The sequence below is a fragment of the Marmota marmota genome, unplaced genomic scaffold (assembly GCF_001458135.2).
Source record: "Marmota marmota marmota unplaced genomic scaffold, marMar, whole genome shotgun sequence".
Classification (NCBI taxonomy): Eukaryota; Metazoa; Chordata; class Mammalia; order Rodentia; family Sciuridae; genus Marmota; species Marmota marmota.
In genome coordinates this window covers 10,263,536-10,283,914 of record NW_025999853.1, presented here as the reverse complement: position 1 = coordinate 10,283,914, position 20,379 = coordinate 10,263,536, and the positions used below count along the sequence as shown (strand labels likewise).

General features: G+C 35.4%; 1 protein-coding gene across 1 annotated transcript in view; it reads left to right on the top strand.

Moving 5' to 3' along the window:
• Positions 1–20,379, top strand: part of Utp20 (UTP20 small subunit processome component) — a 94,744-nt gene that overhangs the window by 9,848 nt on the left and 64,517 nt on the right. Inside the window, exons 9-19 of the mRNA XM_015482871.2 lie at positions 357–503; positions 582–716; positions 1,713–1,790; positions 3,628–3,806; positions 6,863–7,018; positions 7,155–7,243; positions 8,896–9,001; positions 11,991–12,141; positions 12,796–12,858; positions 13,604–13,762; positions 19,901–19,977. Of these exons, the coding sequence (XP_015338357.1) occupies positions 357–503; positions 582–716; positions 1,713–1,790; positions 3,628–3,806; positions 6,863–7,018; positions 7,155–7,243; positions 8,896–9,001; positions 11,991–12,141; positions 12,796–12,858; positions 13,604–13,762; positions 19,901–19,977 (1,340 nt within the window). The remainder of the gene's footprint in view (positions 1–356; positions 504–581; positions 717–1,712; positions 1,791–3,627; positions 3,807–6,862; positions 7,019–7,154; positions 7,244–8,895; positions 9,002–11,990; positions 12,142–12,795; positions 12,859–13,603; positions 13,763–19,900; positions 19,978–20,379) is intronic.

Below are 20,379 nucleotides of genomic sequence, written 5' to 3'. Positions count from 1 at the left end.
AAAAGAGAGGCTCTGGATCCACACTGTCTGTTTAAATCTTGGCTCCACCACTTACTACTAGTGTAATTTGGGGAAGTTAATTTAAATCTCTATTCCTCAGTCTCGTGATCAGTAAGGATGATGTCAATATTCTTTACTTCAGGGTTGCTGTGAAAATGCTAATTACTTCAAAGAATTAAGAATTGATCATTCAGTAAATGGTATCTCTCATTATCTAGTGTATCCCCATAAATGTCTTTTCCTTTCAAAGCAAAAGAATGAAAAAGTGCAAATAGGTCACAACATTTTCATTATTGGATGAAAAATTGAGTTTAGTATCTTTCAGTTATTTTCTCTGTTAAATCCATTGTTTGCAGGAATCACTCCTGGACCTACATAACAAAGTAACAAAAAAGAACTGTTATGAAAGTTCTGAACAGATTAAAAGGTTATTAGAAATATATCTGATACTTGTGAAACATGGAAATGGATCAAAGGTAACTGAACCTACTGATGTATGTAAGGTGAGTTCCCAACTTAATATGTTTAAAAGCTTGTTGATTAAAAGTGGATTTTACATTGTTTTTCTTTTATCTTTGCAGGTACTGTCTGAAACATTACAAATACCCAATCTCTCCACATCTTGCTGGGAAACTCTCTTGGATGTGATTTCTGCTTTGATTCTTGGTGAAAATGTTTCCTTGCCGGAGACCCTCATCAGAGAAACTATAGAAAAAGTAATTTATTTCAACAAATAGTAATTGAGTAGTTAATAACATGTTTGGCATCGAGTAAGCCTGCTGGGGAATACAAATGAAGCATGACAAAGGCTGTGTCCTCAAGGAATTTATAATCTTGTTAAGAAGACTTGTTGTATGCTGTAATGGAAATAAAGTGGGGTAAAAGCTAAATCTCGAGAGCAAATATTTAGTGAACATGGATAACTTACTATGTGTGAACTAGGTGTTCCAGGGATAACCCTGTAATCCCTACAGTTTGTGATGTTAGAGAATGGGCCTGGGAGTCAGTAGTTAAAATCTAGAGAACTGATTTGTTTGAGATACATATTGAATTATAACCATTAATTCTGCCTGGGATTGAGGAACAGAGAAAACATTTTTGAAGATTTATATTTGAAATAGTCCTTGAAGGTTCTGTAGCGTTCTGCCAGTCATAAGAGTTTAAAAACACTAAGAAGGGACAGCAAAGACCTGTATTGAGAAATGTGTACAGTCTGGGCACATGGACACTTGAGGAAGTGTGATGTGATAGCCACAAAGCTCTGTTCAGCTTTGGAAAAATAAGTTGGGTTTTATCTTACAAGTCATGGAGGACCCTGGAAGAATTCTAAGCAGGGGCATGATTTGAAGAGACTGACATTTTAGTGATTTTTGAGAGATGGTTTGGAGGGAAGTGTGATTGAAAATGGATATATTAGATGCTTTCTAGCATCACATAATGCAGCTGGACACATTGGAAAGGTTAGGATCATGCTTTTTGCCCTTTTACAATTTTGTGGAGCTGGGGAAAATCCTTCCTTAGGCAGGGCCTCTGTCATTGATAAAACAATGCCCCTTGCATCTGTGTGAGTTCCTTTGGAGAAGGCTGAGCCTTGGAACAGCATGCTGGTTGATGTGCCCTCCATTCCGTTAATGTATTCACTTTCTTGGGGGTAAAGGGGAAGGTATTCTCTAATTATACTTAAATTAATAGTTTTTACCCGTGGTTTGCAGATTTTTGAGAGCACATTGGAAAGACGTTTAATTTTGGATTTTTCTGAAGTCATGTTTGCTATGAAGCAGTTTGAGCAGGTGAGCAAGATACTAAGTTTTGAGTGTTCCTTGAATCTGTCGAGATAAAATAACCAAATTTGAAATTCTGTGATTTTTATTTGTTTTTGGAGAGAAACAGACTTAGTGTTTGATGTTTTAGTCGCTTCTTACTTTAAAGAAATTATATTCAGTTCTGGTTTACAGGTAAAACTTTATTCCATATGCTAAAGCATTTAAAATGATATATAGCAAACAATCTGTTTTTAATAATTTTTAAGCTAGTTACAAAATCATGCAGTAAAATTGAAAAAAACAGTTTAAGAAACTTTTAGGTGAATTTGAAGCATAGAAAATAGTATCTGAAACAGCTTGTTTTTGAGGAACATTGAAAGTTTATTTCATTGCTTTAAAAGAAATACCTGATAGAACAAATCTTTTTGTCAAATCCAGAGTTTATTTTGCCTGTTTCCTCTTATGGCCATCAAGTATTTGCCACATCCTGTAACTAATAACCTTGCAGTATACTTACTGTCTGCTGGAGACAAAGGTAGAATTAATAGTTATAATTCAAAGACCTGTTGTATCAATTCTTAATAATATGTAATTTTATTTGACTAAAAACTGAAGGGAAAAAAAAAAAAAACACCTCTATTGTTCATGTCCTAGATCTCATTTCTGCTCCATGTGGACTTTATCTCACTCTTGATTTCTTAGCGACTATGTCTTTTCTTCTTCCATTTCCCTCCAGACCTTCGTTTATTTGTTTGTTTTTGTTTTTAATCATTTTTATGTAATTTAAAATAGTGGCATACATCTAAAGATAGTCATTTGTCCTCCACATTCACTTTACCAGCACCGACCAATATAAATGATTTTTGCTATTTTTTTTCTGGCATTTGCTTTATATTTTGGGGTCATCTGAATATACTACTTTTCCTTGGTTTGTTAGTTTTTGTCCTAATCTGTAGAATTCTTCATATAGTTAATGGATAAAAAAAAGTAAATCATCTTTGTGATAGAGTTACATCACAGGTTTTGGTTGAACCACATGGTTTCTGTAAACAAAGAGTGTTTATGATTATGTATCATTTTTTGCATGCCTTTGTATTTTTCCTGAAATTAGTAATTACTTTATCTTTTAAAAACTAGAGTCTGTCTGCCAGCATCATTGTAAATACATGTCACACGGCAAACTGTCAGAGAAGTTGGCAGTTCAGTCAGTTCTTTTTACAATTCATTCTGAATGGGTTGCTTTCTTAACCCACTACACAGATGTTATAATAGGATGTCCTTTTCCTTCTCAATCCTGTTTCCTGGATCCCAGATTTCCTTCTTATTACAGTTTATTCTCTTATTTTAATGAACTATATTTTCCAGGGGTTCCCAAGAATGGTAAATGGAGGTAAAAGTTTTAGATTTTTAATTAATTATTAAAACAACCAACTATGGGTAAATGGCAGAAAGTTCAGTAGAGGGAAGGAGAAGGGAGTGGGGAAGGGGAAGGGGCAGTCCTGAGGTCTGGATTAGAATAAAATATTCTGTGCTTGTATAATTGTATCAAAATGGATTTTAATGTTATGTATAACTAAAAAACACCCATTAAAATAAAAGATTTAGTACATCTGAAATTCTCTCCTTACAATACATTTTTAAAGCTGGATGTAAAATTCTAGATTGTAAATCATTTTCTTTCACAGTTTTTAGGGTATTGCATTGTCTTCTTTCATTGTTCCTATGGAGAATTTTAATGCTACTAGGATTCCTAATCCTTTGTTTATGAATTCATGGTTTTTTTGAGATGTTATGATTTTTTTCTTTTTTACCCATTCTAGAATTTTTATTTGTTAACAAGTGTGATTTCCTTTCTTCTCTTTAGCTTTTTCTGCCAAGCTTTCTCTTATATATTGAGAATTGCTTCTTAATTGATGACAATGTGGTCAAAGATGAAACCCTGGCCATTTTGGCCAAGCTTATTCTGAACAAAGCAGCACCTCCCACTGCTGGCTCCATGGCGATTGAAAAGTATCCTCTTGTTTTCTCACAGCAGATGGTGGGGTGAGTTCTCTAAGTCTGTTCCTGTAGTGTTGGTAAGATTACCTTTTTAAATATAGTGCACCAAGAATGCTGTAAAAAAGGAAGCTCTATATGTTTTAACATACATAATGGTAGATAAATATCAATGATTATATATAAATAAGTAATACATATTATGTGGAAAAAGCAAGTTGTACATATAGTATGCATAACATGATCTCATTTCATAAAGTTTTCCTCCTCCCATACCACACTCTTAATTCTCTAGCTATAAAATAAGTTTTGAGATTTTTAAGTAAAAATCCTCATTATTCCTCTTTGTCAGAATTGTTTTAGTTATTCCTATTCCTTTTGCTTTTCTATGTCTACAGAAAAACTTTGCTGGGATTTTGTAAAGAATTGCATTAAGCCTTTTGATCAATTTGGGGAGAATTAACATCTCCCCAAGGATACAAAGACTGTTAATTTTGTTTTGTGTTGTCAGGAGATGGTGAGGAAAAATGAAGTGATTGTTCATTTTTAAATTTTATACTTTTGCCTTATTTAAGTTGTTTAAAGGACTATGTATTACTTTCTTAATTTCATTCAAAACAGGTTGAACCCTTTAGAAGTTAAAAGCAATCCATTTAAATATGTGAGAGGATTCAGCTTATCGTTTTACAAATAGTCAGGTGGATAAGCTTCTAGAAACTGTAGGTTAGGAAATGGGTTCCCTTGTAATTCCTTTGTGTTTACATTTGGTTTCATGTCTGTTGGATTAGTTCGATCTGTTCTGTGTTTATGATTTGCTTTGAGGTAGTCAGAGGAAGTACACATGTGTTGAGTTTGTGCCGAGCACTCAGCTTCAAAGTTTCACAGCATCCGTTGAAGTGGGAGATATTGTCTCCACAGTCACATAGCAGTTAGCTTTGGAGGTTGATCAACTTGAGATTCTGAGGGAACCCATCTCTTTTAACACCTACTTACATTTTCTGCCTACCTTAAACCTATCTTCTTTATTAAAATGTGCTAACAGAATTTTAGTGTTTTAATTGACTGAACTCCAATTCCTGAGGAGTGGGTAATGAGTAACTCCTATAGAATTATCCCTTTGAACCTTTTCTCTTGATTTTGCAACCTCAAACCAATCTCTAGCAGGCCCATTCCTTGCAAGTGGCCACAATTATGGTGTCTTCATTATGGGAATGAAGTTGCTTTGTTGGTTGAATTCCTTGAAGCCAAGGCACTAATGTGACTGGATATCAGACCTTCTCACACTGTTATCTCAACCCTCTCAAATCCTCCTGAGAAGGTCACATGGTAAAATCAATAAATAAATTGGATGTATTAATTTAAGGCAAGGACTACAACTTCCTTGTCTGTCTGAGAAAATATTCCTCTGCTACTCACCCTCCCATGCCCCGGAGATATGGTATGTGTAAATGGTCACTTTTGTCTTGATTCCTTCTGTGAATAGCTTTAAGTAATTGTTTCAGTAGTCTGGCAATAGTCCACTCATCAAGTTTGTTGAAGATAAAAAGATAATTAATGTGAAAATGCTTTTCAGAGTATTCTGTTATTTGATAAATATTTATAGTATTAGGTAATGTTGGAGACACTGGTATACAACAATGAGTAAGAAAAAGATTCCTTTTGCGGGGAGATAATATTCTATGGGAAGGGACAGAATGAGGCAGATAAGCCCATAAGCAAGATGATTATAGATAGTGATAAAAAGGAGCATGAAGGAGGCACTCAGTATTCCTTTCTGGAGCAAGAATGTGTGGGCTGAGAAGGATTCAGCCTTGGAGGGAGCCAGATGAAAGACTTCCAGGCGGAGGGAAGAGTTATTACAAAGACTTTGGGAAAGGAATAAATTCAGCTTATTTCAGAAAGAGAAAGTCTCTGTGGGTAAAGAGCTCTAGAGAAGGAGGGGAGTGGATGATAGGAGGTGAGGGAGGTAAGCAAGGGTCAGATCACATAGAACCTTAACACAACAGAGGAACTCATGGCAGGTATGAAAAAGGTGGGGAATGACATGGCAACTAATCATTCTTTTTTTCCTTCTTTTTTAAAAAACATCTTAATAATTTGTAAGATTTTTGTAGATTGTTGATTCATGGTTACTGCCAAAAAAACTATACATCAAGATGTGATGACTTTAAGTAGCTGACCTTTAAAATTAACCATTTATTATAATTTCCTATCATTCAGTATCCTGATATGTATGAGACTGTGACTTTTTGACTAATTGTAATAATAAAAAGGGCATAGGAGTAAAAAACCTGACATTTCACTTTTTTTGCATAATAAGCTAATGTAACTGGTCATGGAGGGATTGGGGTTATAGCTCAGTGGTAGAGTACTTACCAAGTATGCCTGAGGCCCTGAGTTCCATCCCCAGCACCAAAGGGAAAACAAAACAACAAAATAAACAAAACAAAAAACTAGACATGGAGGACAAATTGGAAAACAAATAATTTTCCTTTATGATAAATTTTTCTTTAGATTTCTTTCAGATAGAATTGAGGCATAGTATGAGGGCAAGAATAAAAAGAGGCTAGCAAGAATAATATAGACTAACATACCCCAAACCACATGTCATATCAGAAAATGTTATTGTGTAATAATACACAGTAAAGCAGTAGGAGATTACTTGTAAATCATAATCATTTTTGTGATATTTGTTAACTTTAGTACAGTAACTTTGTAACATTTCTGCATTTGGAAAGTTGTAAAATTCATATGAAAAATGAAAGGGAATAGAGGAAATTAGTTCATTTGAATGAATTATCCCTCCAGTTTTTAAAGACATAAATTAAGAAGTAATATCCAAAACTGAGAGAGACTTGGTTTAAGTTATGAAGCAAATTGAAATGGAAAGAAGTAGAGCCAGTGGAGTTGAAAGGACCTCACAGTGAAAATCAATGGAAGGACTCACATTTGTTTAGTTACTTATATTCAACCACCACCACTAGTTCCCTCCTCCCCCGAAGTGCCACAATGAGAAGGAACCAGTGTCATTTCAAACTTTCCAGGGCAATAAGTGATTACATTGTCTCTAGTTTTAAACATTTACTTGAATTTTCATCCTGTAGGTCCTACTTAAGGCAGAAGAAGACTAGATCCAAGGCAGGAAAGGAGCAGTTTCCAGTTTTGGACCATCTCTTATCTGTAATTCAGTTACCCCCAAGTAAAAATACTACTTACCTTTCACATTCTTGGGCAGCCCTTGTTGTTTTACCTCACATTAGGTAAGAAAATAAACTTTTAATTTTGAAAGGAATATAGCATGTGCCTAGAATATATTAGTTGTTCTTTACCATTCTGTGAAAAAGCCATTGGATGACTGTTTGAACTTTTCCCTTTTTCTCCCTACTTCTTGGACAGACCTCTTGAGAAAGAGAAGGTGATACCACTGGTTACATGCTTCATAGAATCACTTTTCATGACTGTTGACAGAGGGAGCTTCGGAAAAGGTCAGTTACAATCACCATTTGTTCTCTTTGTCTTTTCTGGCACACATAAAGTAATCGTAAACACATGTAATAGCAGAGGATAATACTAACATTGTGTTCTGACATAACTCCTTATGTGATAAATACGGAAAAAAAAGCATAAGAAGGGCATGTTTCACTTGTACCCTGTAATGTGTTGACCAAATTAAGGTGACTTGAACATAGGAAAGTCGAGTGTCAGAAGGATGCCATGGCATAGAAAACCGTTCAAGCCCCAGCCTGTGTCTTGCTCTGTGTGTCCTTTGCCTGCCCTACCCCGGGCATACACTTCATGCTCCAGGCATTTCTGTTTCTCACCCTGAGCAACATAATATTCTATTTGCCCTTGAACGTGTGTTCCCTGTGCCTAGGGACCATTCTAGGTTTTGTCACTCGTTTAACTCTTAGTTACCTTTCAAAGCTGAGCTCAGGTAATAGTACCTCTGAGAAGGCCTTCCTGCCTTTTCCAAGCTGTATTGAACTGTCCTGCCCCACACCTCATTGCCTATTATATATGGGTACATCTCCCATATAAATAGCACCTTTTATTCGGTCAGTATTTGTTTGCTTTTCTCGTGTACCAAGATGTACATGAGACAGCAATTTAAAAGCAAGTATTTTGTTTTATTCTAGCACAGTATTTTCTCTTAACATAAACATGGTAGTCATTTACTCACTTAAATAAGAAAAGATATCTCAAGTGCTTAGCAGCCGCATTTGTCTAGTAGTTACCATATTGGATTGTGGCTACAAAATAGCACAATAATTTTTAACATTGTATAAAGCTCTGTTGAGTAGTCTAGAGGGTAGAGCAAGGGTTGGCAAAAAGACCAGATAATAAATGTTTTAGATTTTGTAGACATGTTTTATCTTGGTTGCTTTTTTTTTTCTTCCTTAAGAACCCTTCAGAAATGCAAAAAGCATTCTTAGCTTATAGGCCATATAAAAACAGACTGTCTAATATATCTGACTTGTGGGCCACAGTTTACTGACCCCTCGGCTAGAAATTAAATGGGGTTTAATTAATATTAATTGAATATATTCAAGGTAATAGCTACTGGTATGTGACTTTTTATAAATTAGAAACTAATGCCAACATGAGTCTTATACAAAGATAATTTGGCTTTTTTAAGATCCAGAGGGTTGAATCATTACTCAGGTTGAGTGTCCCTTATCTGAAATGCTTAGGACCAGAGTGTTTTAGATTTTTTTCTGATTTTGGAATATTTACATAGGCTTCATTGGTTGAGCATCCCGACCTGGTAATCTGAAAATGGAAATGCTCCAAAATCTGGAACTTGTTGGGCATCATAGCAGTATTCAAAATGTTTCAGATTTTGGATTTTTTGGATTAGAGATGCCCAACCAGTATTTCATCCTCATCTCAATTAATGGCAAATAAGTTATTATTCTCTACTTCTAAATATATATTTACCTTAAAAAAGATAAAATATAAGGCTTGGAAACTTCTCTTTTCCTTTCTATTAATTCAGGTACCTGACAGATAATTTTTAGAAGGCACAGATTCACTTTAAAGTGAATTTACTTGTTCTATAAGTATCAGATGTTGGATAGATACTTGATAGTTGTGTCATAGAAATAATAAGCATTTTTTTCTGTCTTTCTGTGCTTAGGAAACTTATTTGTTCTTTGTCAAGCTGTAAGTACTCTGCTAAGTTTGGAAGAATCTTCTGAACTTCTTCATTTGGTTCCTGTGGAACGTGTAAAGAATTTAATATTGTAAGTAAGCAGATCTTTATTTGGCTTAATAATGAATAAAATATTTAAGTCTATTTTTGAGAACATAAAATAATTGTCTATAATTCAGACATAACAAAAATTCTTCTAAGATATTTCATACATGATTTGTATTCACATAGTGAAATTTAATATTGACTTAGATTCTCCAATTAAAATAAGAATTTTTTTTACAGTCTTTAAACACAGATTCATCTTTGTGAAGGAGTATTGTTTTATATGTGTAAATTAAGGTGCAGTGTAAAGAGTTTATAATGGCAGTTGTTCCCAAATGTAACATTGCACAGTGTTGAACTTTCTTAACCTCTTTAATGATTCCAACTGACACATTCCTACCACTGTCATATTCTGCCCTACCATAACATAATGTGTTTCAGAAAAATTTCCTTGTGATCTTTTTGCTGTGTACTGAAACAATCCAGTTTATTTAATTATTTATTGTTTAAGTTAGTTTGGCTAGCCTCTGATTTTGGTAGTAGCACCTTTTATTCAGTCAGTATTTGTTTGCTTTTCTCATGTACCAGGCTGTATTCTAGGCACTGGGAAACACAGTGGAATGAAGTAGACAGAATTCACTGCCATGGAGCTAATGTTCTAGCAAGAAGAGACACTAAACAGAACAAATAAATACAATATGTAGAAGCATGTAAAAAGGTGCTAGATACTATGAAGAAACCAGAGTAGTCTTCAGGTAGGAGAGTCTGAAGGTTAGGGTGAGTAGCAGTTCTAAATAAGGAAGGCCTCACATAGAAGGAGATACCTGAGAAGAAACTTGAAAGCAGGAGGGATCTGGGGTCCAAGATGCTCCCTGGGGGCAATAGGTGTATAAACTTGAGCAGCAAGGGGTGTATTGTGGCCAAGCAGAGCGGGTGGGTAGTAGAATAAGAGGACACAGAGGTGGAAGTAGCAGACAGTATATGACCTTTAGGTAGAGGAAGGGCTTTGGCTTTTACTCTGAGTGAAAGGAGAGGATTTTTGGCAGGGGATTGATTTAAACGGGATCACTTAGCTTACCCAGTTGAGAGGATAATTAGGAGACTTATGGCAATAATCCAGAATCTCTTTACATTTGTAAATCTGGGTGAAGTTGATATTTTTCCATGGTTAATTATATTGGTTTAAATGAACTTTCTTTAAAGAGGGAATATTTATTTGAATTCACCATATTTACCATATTGCATATTCCCCTTTTCTTGACTGTTGTAGTTAAAATTTCTCATCCTTTAGTCCTTGGTATAAGCAATGGAAGACGGCTAGAGTGTTTGAAACAAAACACATGCATAGCATACCAGAATGGGGTAATTATGTCCTCTGGGAAAGGCCAGGTGGCAGTTAGCCTTAGAAGCCCATCAGAAGTGGATCCACTTTTGAGGTCAGGGTATGATCTTTCATTGTATGTACTGGGCCTTTCTCAGTGTTGTGCTATTACACTGAGTGTCTAGGTTTCACTGTCACTTCAGACTGGATTTGAAGTTTGTAACTCCGAGGCCATGGGTAAGTTAGTTGACCTTAGCTTCATTATATCTCAACAGAGGACAGTTAAAAAAGGAAAGGATAATAGTACTTACCTTGTGCAAACAAATTTGGATAATGTATGCAATAATAGTTAAAAAAATGCATTTATTGTCTTCTTATTATATGCAAATTGCTGTTGTGTGTACACTTTATACATTATTAAATCCTTACAACTCTGTAAGGTGTAGGTACTTGCGTTCTCCAAAGGAACTAGTTTCAAATTAACACCCTGGTCTCATTTGTTATCTCCTGCATGGATCATTGTCATAGTTGCCTAATGAGCTTCCTTACTTCTTCCCTTGTGTTACTGCTCTCTAGTCTATACCAGAAGCCAGAATGATTATTCTTTTAAATGTAAGATGATAGGTCATGTCACTCCATCGCTCACAACCTTCTAGTACAGTGCTTCTTAACTGAGAGAAATTGACTACTGGAGAGAGAAATGGACTCTTGTTTCTGGCATGTAGTGGAGAGAGGCTAGAGGTGCTACTAAGCACCATACCATGCAGAGGTCACCTCCCTGCAAAGATTCCAGCCTCAAATATCAATAGTACCAATATTTATTGAGAAACCCTGCTCTAGTGGTATCCAACGTCTTTATCAGATTCCTTGGGGCTCCATATGACTCCCACTCCTAAATCTTCAGCCACTGTTCTTTGTTAACTCAGTTTCAGCCAGACTGTTCTCCTTACTGTTCTCACAGACGAGCACATCTCAGGCTGTGGTGGCTTTACTTTCTCTCTTAAGATGTTCTTCTTCCAGATACGAGTTAGCTCCCTTTTTCATTTCCTTCCAACCCTGCTTTCCATAATCTGGTCTCTGTTTAACCTCCCTCTCTGGTTACTTTTCTCCACAGCACTCATCACTGTCATACTATTTGTTAGTTTACTTATTGGCTATCTTTCCCTGCTGGAATGCAGTTCCAGAAAGATAGAAATGTTGTCTTTTTTTTTTTTTAACCGCTGTATCTGCAGTGTCTAGAAAAGTCACTGGCATATAGTAATATTCAGTAAATAATTGTTGGGTGAAGGTAGTACATAGAGATTAAGCTTGCTCAAGGTTATGCCACTGATCATCATGGGGCTGGGTCAAGACATGGGCTGCCCTACACCAGAACTCCTCTGCTGCTCCTCTTACTAGCTCCATGCCTAGTACCCAGCAGACACTTAATAAATATTACATATCTTTTTATGTGACTGTCATTTTTCAGCTGTGCATATGGAGTGAAAATAGCATTGTAATCCTGCCTCTGCCTCCAGTCAGCTATGTGCCCTGAACAGAGCGCTCAGGGTCTCTAGGCCTCAGATTCTTCATCTATAAAATCATGATGCTACATGTCCAGTAAAACTTGTCCATGCTACCTTTTATATTTCCCTCAACAGTGATAATTTTATTTTACTGTCTAAATACTCCAAGGTGTATGTGCAATTTGGGTCTTATAAATATCTCATTGCAGAACATTTCCTTCGGAGCCATCTGTATTGCTGTTGGCTGATCTCTATTATCAGAGATTGTCTTTATGTGGCTGCAAAGGGCCACTTTCTGAGGAAGCTTTGATGGAATTATTTCCCAAGTTACAAGGAAACATTTCTACTGGTATATCTAAGGTAATACTGTTTTGTGGGATGTTCGCAGTCTCCATTTGTTTTTATGTGTATAGCCAGAAGTCATGAGAGCTCCTAAATCAGAAAGTGCTGCTGTGGAATGATTTCTCTTTAAAGCAAGGATTCCTAAAGATTAGCTTGCAAACTGCAGCATAATTAATTAGGGAGATTAATGAAGATATGAATGCCAGGTCCCCACCCCAAAAGATTCTGATTTAGTAGGGTTAGGGTGGAAATGAAAAATGTACATGGTTTTTTAAAGCCCCCTTGATGATTCTGGTGGTCATTTGGGTGTGTGGAAATATATGAGTAGGTTACTTAGGAATAAAAATAATACTGATTTTGGTTGAACTATAAGCTTAATCAGTTCCTTGCACTTATTTACAGAAGTACTTACAGTGTTATCGTTCAGGAAAACAATATGGAATATTGGTCAGCATCGCTGTCTTAATCTGGTCTGGTCATTATATATATATGCTCTTTTTTGAATTAGGTATTTGTTGGTGTTGAATATGAAATAAGGGATAGAATAGGTGTCTATGACTCTGGTCAAATGGTATCTTTTTTTATTTTATAAAACTTAGATCTTACTGGCTGTAAATGAGTTTCTTCCTCCATATAAATTTGTAAGTGAAATACGCCTTTTACTTTCCCTAGATTCGGCTTTTGACAATAAGGATCCTAAACCATTTTGACATTCGGCTTCCGGAATTGATGGAGGTATTATAGCTGCTTGAGTGGAAGGTTTTTTAAAAACACAATTTTACACATTTTTTAAATTTCCAGAATGTTATATTTGCAGAAAACTAACACACTTTATAAATATCTCATGGAAATTGATATCTTTTTGAATTCTTACTCCCACCTAACAATAAGACCACAAACAAAAATCTAGGTAATTGATGAATATTCTTTTAAACTTTTTCAGTATACATACATAATTAAAGCAGATTTTATCATAAAAGTTTTCCACGTTAGTACCTATTGTGTTACCTTATTTTTTGAAGTTTTGAATAGTATTCCACAGTTTAAAATATCCTAGTTTTTCAGTTCCCTATTTGGTGGGTAAACACTGTAGTGAACCTCCTTTCACAACCTCTGTGTAGGGTTATATATGTTATATTTCTGTAATGCAAACTATTGGAATTGTATAGTAAAAGTATATATACATTTTATTTCAATAGATATTGCTAATCAATTTGAGTCACTGTGAGAATTACTTTTTTGTTTACTTTACAATCCTGTGCTAAACACTAAACCTAAATTACCTGCCAAAAAGTAAATAGTGAGGAAAAATGAACATTTTACCAAACCAAACCAAACAAAAATAGTTACCTAAGACATTAATATATTTTATTATTTTATTTTTATTTTTATTTTTCAGACCTTTAGTTATATGTAATATTCTTTTACTTTTTGGATAAACCCCAATGTTGATCTGCTTGGGTTGTGTTTGGCTGTTCAGGGTGACGGGCTGTGTCAGCGGCAGTCTGCCTTTGCTATATTACGCCAGGCAGAACTTGTTCCTGCAACAGTGAGTGATTATAGAGAGAAGCTTCTTCACTTGAGAAAACTGAGGCATGATGTGGTGCAGACTGCAGTACCTGATGGGCTGTTACAGGAGGTAAAAATACCATCCTTTTCTGTTTCTTCCTTCTTAATTTACACTTCAAATCATATTTGGGGAAGCATATCAAATAGTTACCACCCCACCCCACACCCCCTGAAAAATTTTTTAAACAGGTAAATTCACAATTCTCTTAGATGCTGTGAGTTAACTAGCTCTACCAGCCTGTTAAATAGTAGGAATAATTTAGTACCTACTTTTTGACTACATGAAGGTTTGAAACACTAATGACCAGTCTTTGTTTAGTTTTATGATTGCTTTTCCTGGTAGAATAGGGAAGTGACCAATTTAAAAGCTTGTTTTGTTTAGGGTCTCTGATGTTTCTCCAGTTTCAGCGTGTAGCACTACATTTTAGCACAAAATACGTCACTTTTAGCAGTTTAACTTCATTAACCTCAGACCTTAAAGATTGGGTTAATTTGTGAATAATTTCTTGTCAAAAGTTCACTTTAAAACTGGTTTTATTCATGTAATGTTTTAAAAATTAGATTCCATCTTTAAAAAGAAGCTTTGAAGGGTAGAGTATAAAGAAATGATTGGTCTGGAGGTAGGAGGCCGAATTGTGTTATGTGAGGAGTCAGAATTGATTCTTGTAGTCCCTGGCATCATCACACAATAGTTTAGGTAGAGTGGTCAAGATTGTTGAAATCAAGGCCTATCTCTTCCACTTACTGAACCTAGAACTACACGGTGACTCGGTTTCCTTATTTGTGAAATTGGGAAAATACTTTTAGTTCACTGCTTTTTTCTGGGAATTACATGAGATAAATATAAAATGTTAGAACAGTAGCTAGCACCTATTAAGCACTTGTATGGTAACTTTGAGATTATTAAAATTAATATTTTATCAAACATGTACTGATGTTTCAAAGACATCACATTGTGCTACAGTAGGGCAGGTTCCATGGTGAATGTGTAAGACAATGTTCAAGGATTTCAGGCAGGGGTGATGTTTGACTGTACCGTCACAAGGGGATAATGTTCTATTTGAGAGGAAGAATATATGTAAGGGAAGCAAAGTCTGAGAGAATGTAGTTTATTTAGGGGAACTATACAGACTGACATATCTGAGAGTTTGCACAGGTATTAGGGTGCCTTGGTTGTTCAGTTTGTTGTTACTGACATTCTCTCCCTCATCTTAATTCAGTTATTCTACAATCTTTAGTTTACAAAGGTGATTGTTGTGCTTCTTGACAATAGATAATATTCTTTTCTTTGTTTTTTTTCCTTATGCATTCATTAGATTAGATATTTTCTTTGAGCAATTTAGGTGTTAATCATCTAAGCATAGTGCTTTGCCCCACTGAACAGGTTTTCAAAGGAAATTTGTTTGTAGAATAAGTGAATGATAAATTATTTTTATTGTTCTATATTAGTTTACTAGAGACATACTTTGTAATTTTCTTTATTAGATTTTCTTTAAGTTACAAATTCAATATGTTTTTATAATAACAATTGGGTTGGATTTTTGATCCCAGACATTTCCCTGGAAAGGCAAATGTCCATTAAACTACTGGAAGGAGACTGAGAGAACAGGATCCTTCTATATCCAGGTCCTTTTTACATCACGATGGTTTTAGTGTCCACGAAGGTGGTGGCTGGGTTTTAGGTTCAGAATATGGCCATAAAATAGATACAATTTTTTCAATTGCTTTTTCACCCTGCCTGTAAAATACATAAGGAAAAAAATATATACTTTCAAGAATAAAATTGTTCTTAATATTGATCTTGATTTCTGTCCTTATTAGTCTGAGAAAGATCAAATGCTATTTTACTTCTTATAAGTCTACTGTTTGAGAAGCACACATTTTATTAACTAGGCATTATTTCACTGGATTTAGGGAGCTGGAAGCAAAATGTGTTCCCTTGTTCTTTTCATCATGTCATCCTGCTGCCTTGCTTTGGGAAAATACATTTTACTTTTCGGAATAATCCAAAAGCCTATAAGCATGTAAAGTTTTCTTACCAAAATTACTTTGAATCAAGTCTCAACATGGGATCTGTTTTCTTTATGTATACATTTCAAGTTTCCATTGCAGGCAACAGTGAATATTTTAATATTTTCTGTTTTTAGGGAACTCTAATAATAAATCTCAATTATGCACAAACTGAAAATATGACTATTAATTATTTACTGAGTTACTGACTTCTTTTGTCTAAAGCAACACAGAATATTTACAGTACCTTTCAGTTTTGCTGCTTAAAACTGTATGTCAAACTTAAAAATATTTTTACAAAACCCTAGATTGTCTTGCTCCTTTGTAAGAGTGCCTTACAGTCACTTGGTGTTTTATGTTTTCTCAGATAGTATACCCATTGCATAAGAAGCTCAAGGCTGAAGTATGTTAAAATGATTTGTTCAAGGTTATGTACTAGTGAGTATTCTAATTTTAGAATTGGAACTAAGATCCATATTGTCCAATTCCAAATCCAGTGCTTGAAATTGGATATTATTTTCTGTCATTTCTAGAGATAAAAGAACAATTATATATTGATTATCAACATATCATAGTTAGAATTACTTTGGCCAGTGTGCCCTGCACATAAAATGATGATTAGGTGTCTTTGTGTAATTTTATTTCTCTCAAAGCCTTGGGTAAATTGTGGATGTTGCTTTAAAAGTATTTGTAGAATTGGGCATGGTAGCACCCATCTGAAAGCCCAGCAACATGGTGGGAAGCTGAGGCGGGAGGATCACAACTTTGAGGCCAGCCTGGGTAACTTAGTGAGACCCTGTCTCAAAATAAAAAGGACTGGGGGTGTAGCTCAGTGATAGAGCATAAAGCCTTGGATTCAATCCTTAGTACCACCAGAAAGAAATTTATACACACATATGCATATATAAAATATAAATAAAATGATTATATATAAATTATTCACAGTCATTTCAACATTTGAAATGTCCTTTTGAGTGGCCAAAATCGTACTTTAAAAGTATTCATAGGATTGGGCATGGTGGCACCCACCTGAAAGCTCAGCAGCTTGGGAGGCTGATGGGAAGTCTTCATATGTAGAGAGGCATGTGTAGAGAGAACTGGGAATCATGCAGAGGGCATGATTGCCCTCACTTGCCCTTTCTCCTGGGCTGACCCTGTGTCTTAGTTTTCCTATCTATAAAGAAGCCATATTTAATATGATGGTCTCTCACTTTTCCTGCCCCAGAAACCTATGATTTATTTCTATTCAGAAAATACTTATGTTACTGAATTTGCTTGTCAGTATTCTGTTCTGAATCTAGCCAGTTAGTAAGCATTTACGATGTTTTGGACATCAGGTTAGGTTCTAGGGATACAAAGATAATTGAGAACATAACCCAGCCTATAAGAGATGTATAGCCTAGTAGAGCCTGTCAGACACAGAAAGCACTGCGTACAATAGTGCAGTCTGATGAGGCTGCACCGAGGGAGCTGAGTGCTGAATGATGGATTAGGTGTTCAGGAATGCAGATGGGAAGGCTGTTAAAGCCAGAGAGAGGAGAGCGAGGCAGAAGTGTTATCAAGTAGCCCAACTCATTTGAGGGATACAGGCAATTCCATATGGCTGCAGTGTGAGGTGCAGGGGAGACATCATGAAAATTGAGACCGGCCTAGGTCATATCTGAAAACCTGGACTTTTGTGTAGACCTTATAAACCAGAGACAGTGTTCACTATGTAGGCCCTTGTTTTCAGTCTTTTCACTCTTCAAAGATTTGCCATTTTTGGAAAGAAATGCCATCATTCATTCAGTTATTTATTGTGTATTGTTTATAGCACCTCTTAAATATCTTATGCTGTACAAGGTGCTGGTTGTACAACAAAGAACAGAGGAGACATAGACCCTGACCAGTGCATCTGATGCCAACTTTATAGATCACTATTGAAACTTGATGCTATTTTTATTAAAGGGAGAGTGGGGCAGACATTTGGCTTTTGTTACTGTTATCTTTTTGCTTTTGTTGATTTTATGTGCTATTATTAAAACATATAGATGATGAGTGAGTTTCTGGAATACTTAGGAGAAATGTTCAAAGGCTACTTGAGTTGAAAAATTGCTGATATTCCTTGGCTAAGTTATGGTGAACATTCATAATAGGAAATCTGTTGAAACGTATTTCATTTTAACTTCCTGGTTCAATAACCAGCCTTCTGCTTGTTGTAGTATTAGGGCTAGGAATGTGGAAATGGAACCTGGTAAAAGGAAATCACAAGAAACATGATGGCTATTGTTTTCTTCCTTATTATTAGAAATTAAGAGAAAGAAATAGATAGTCATTATCTGAGAATTAATTTCCATTTTTAGGCTATTACATTAGCTTTTCGGTGCTGAAAAATTGTGTTAGATACCTGAGAAAAACAACTTAGAGGAGGAGAGATTTATTTTGGCTCATGGTTATAGAGGTTTCAGTTCATGATTGACTGACTCCAAGTCAGAAACATCATGGCGGAAGGGTGTAGCAGAAGAAAGTTGCTGAGTTCTTGACAGCTTGGAAATGGGGCAGGGGATGAGAAATAGTTCTCCAGGGGCAAACCCTCAGTTACCTACTTCCTCCAGACATGTCTACCTACATTCTATTTCCATCACTTCCTAGTAGTTCAGTCACATTATTAATCCATCAAATGGATTAATTCACTGCTGAGATCAGAGCCCTCATGAACCCATTATTTCCTTAGAATCCCTCCTGAACATTATTACATTGAGAACCAAGCCCTTAATACATGAGACTTTGGGGGGACATTCCAGATGTAAACTGTAACAATCATGCTTTTTTATGAAGGAACTGCCTGCCTTTACCATTGAAAGACATTCTGAGTGTTGCTTTCTACTTAGTCCAGAGCTATTTACAAAAATAAATGTGAATTCTGTTTGGAGACTCTACCTGTTGGCCAAGACAGGTACTCTGTACTCTTTTTATATGTTCCCAGCACCACTCTGTAGACTTACTATATATTAATGCATTTTTTTTTTTTAGAGCAAACTTTGGAGATAGGCATTTACTATGTTCATTTTATAGAAAGGAAAACATAAAACGGAGATTTAGTAATTTTCCCATGATCACACAGCTCAGAGCTTGGAAAACTAGTATCCAAACCCAATTTTTTTGGATCCATAGTCCGTGCTTTTAATAAGATCCACGGCCTCAGTTAATGACAACTTAGATAATTGCCACTAAAAAATGTAAAAGCAATGGATTCATTTTAATTTAGGTAATGTGTTCAGAGAACACATAATAGCCATAATTGTATTTTATAATTTACAACATGCCTTTATAATCTCATTTAATCCTCAAGGTAGGTAGTGTCAGTTCCTTTTTGCACATGTCTCAAATAGAACCCAAGTGAGGTAGGTAGGTGAGAAAGCAGCAACAGGAATACCAGTGTCAAAGTTTAAAGCCTTATATTCTTTCCCACGTTTGTTCTCTGTTGCAGGAATTAGGGGTTTTCAGTCCATAGCATTTGAAGATCCATCATGAACTGAACTCTTAGTGAGCAAGACTGCAGGAAATCCTGCTTTTAACCTGTTTTAGATGTTAACATCCTCTGTGATATTTCATCTGGAAAAGAGATGGCTGCTAAAATATGTACAAACTTCCCAAACTTAAGTAATGATACTTGATGCCTCTCCAGCACAAGGAGATGTTGGCAATAATGAGTGTCATTCCAAAAGGAGATTGAGAAAACTTTACACACTGAACTGAACTCCTTTTGAGTATAATTTTGAGAACTCGAACATGTGCTTATGAAGCCTCAACTGCCATTGACAGTAAACTTTGAGTTCTTTAGCCTTGTACTTCATTGACCTTTCTTTAAGTTCTGTTTTAGCAGGTGATGGCAATGTTTGTTAGAAAGGAATTTAATTCTGAGTCAAATGTATCCTTTATATGTGGATATCTGAAATGAGTTTGAATATTATGTTTATTCATTATATGTTTACTCATTATAATGAGTCTTCTGTGTTTAATTGTGAGTGGTATGTTAGGAAAAGGAAGGAAATTGTTACACACTGTATTTTGGATGGATAATTACAACATTTTTTCTTAAAGCACAGCGTCTTTCCAAATCTCAGATTGTCCAGGTTGGGATGTCTGCATTTGAGCACTTCTGCCATTCTATTGTACCTTATTACTCATTTACCAAACAAGTCTTTTGCAATTGCAGGTACCTCTTCGGTATTTGCTAGGCATGTTATATGTTAACTTCAGCCCTCTTTGGGATCCTGTTATTGAACTCATAAGGTAAGCGTGGGTTAAATGGATGAAGCTATTATGCTTTAATGGCTGCAGAATAATGAGGCCAGGATTATATACTTTCTACCTGTGATTTAAATGAATGGCTATGTGCACTATTTACATTTACCTTAAATCCTTTGTGGAACGAGGAAGCCAGAATTATACTTTATAATTTACAAAATTATAATTTATGTCTATAATCTCATTTAATCCTCAAGGTAGGTAGTGTCATTTCCTTTTTGCACATGTCTCAAATAGAACATTAATAAACATTAATTATTCTCTTGGATGTCAAGATTTTCAACAATTCAATTGTTATATGTACATTTCTGTGTGTATGTGTATTGAAATAGCTTTGGAGGGCTTTCTCTTTTTACTTTATGTAATAATTTCTGTGCTGATTTTTTT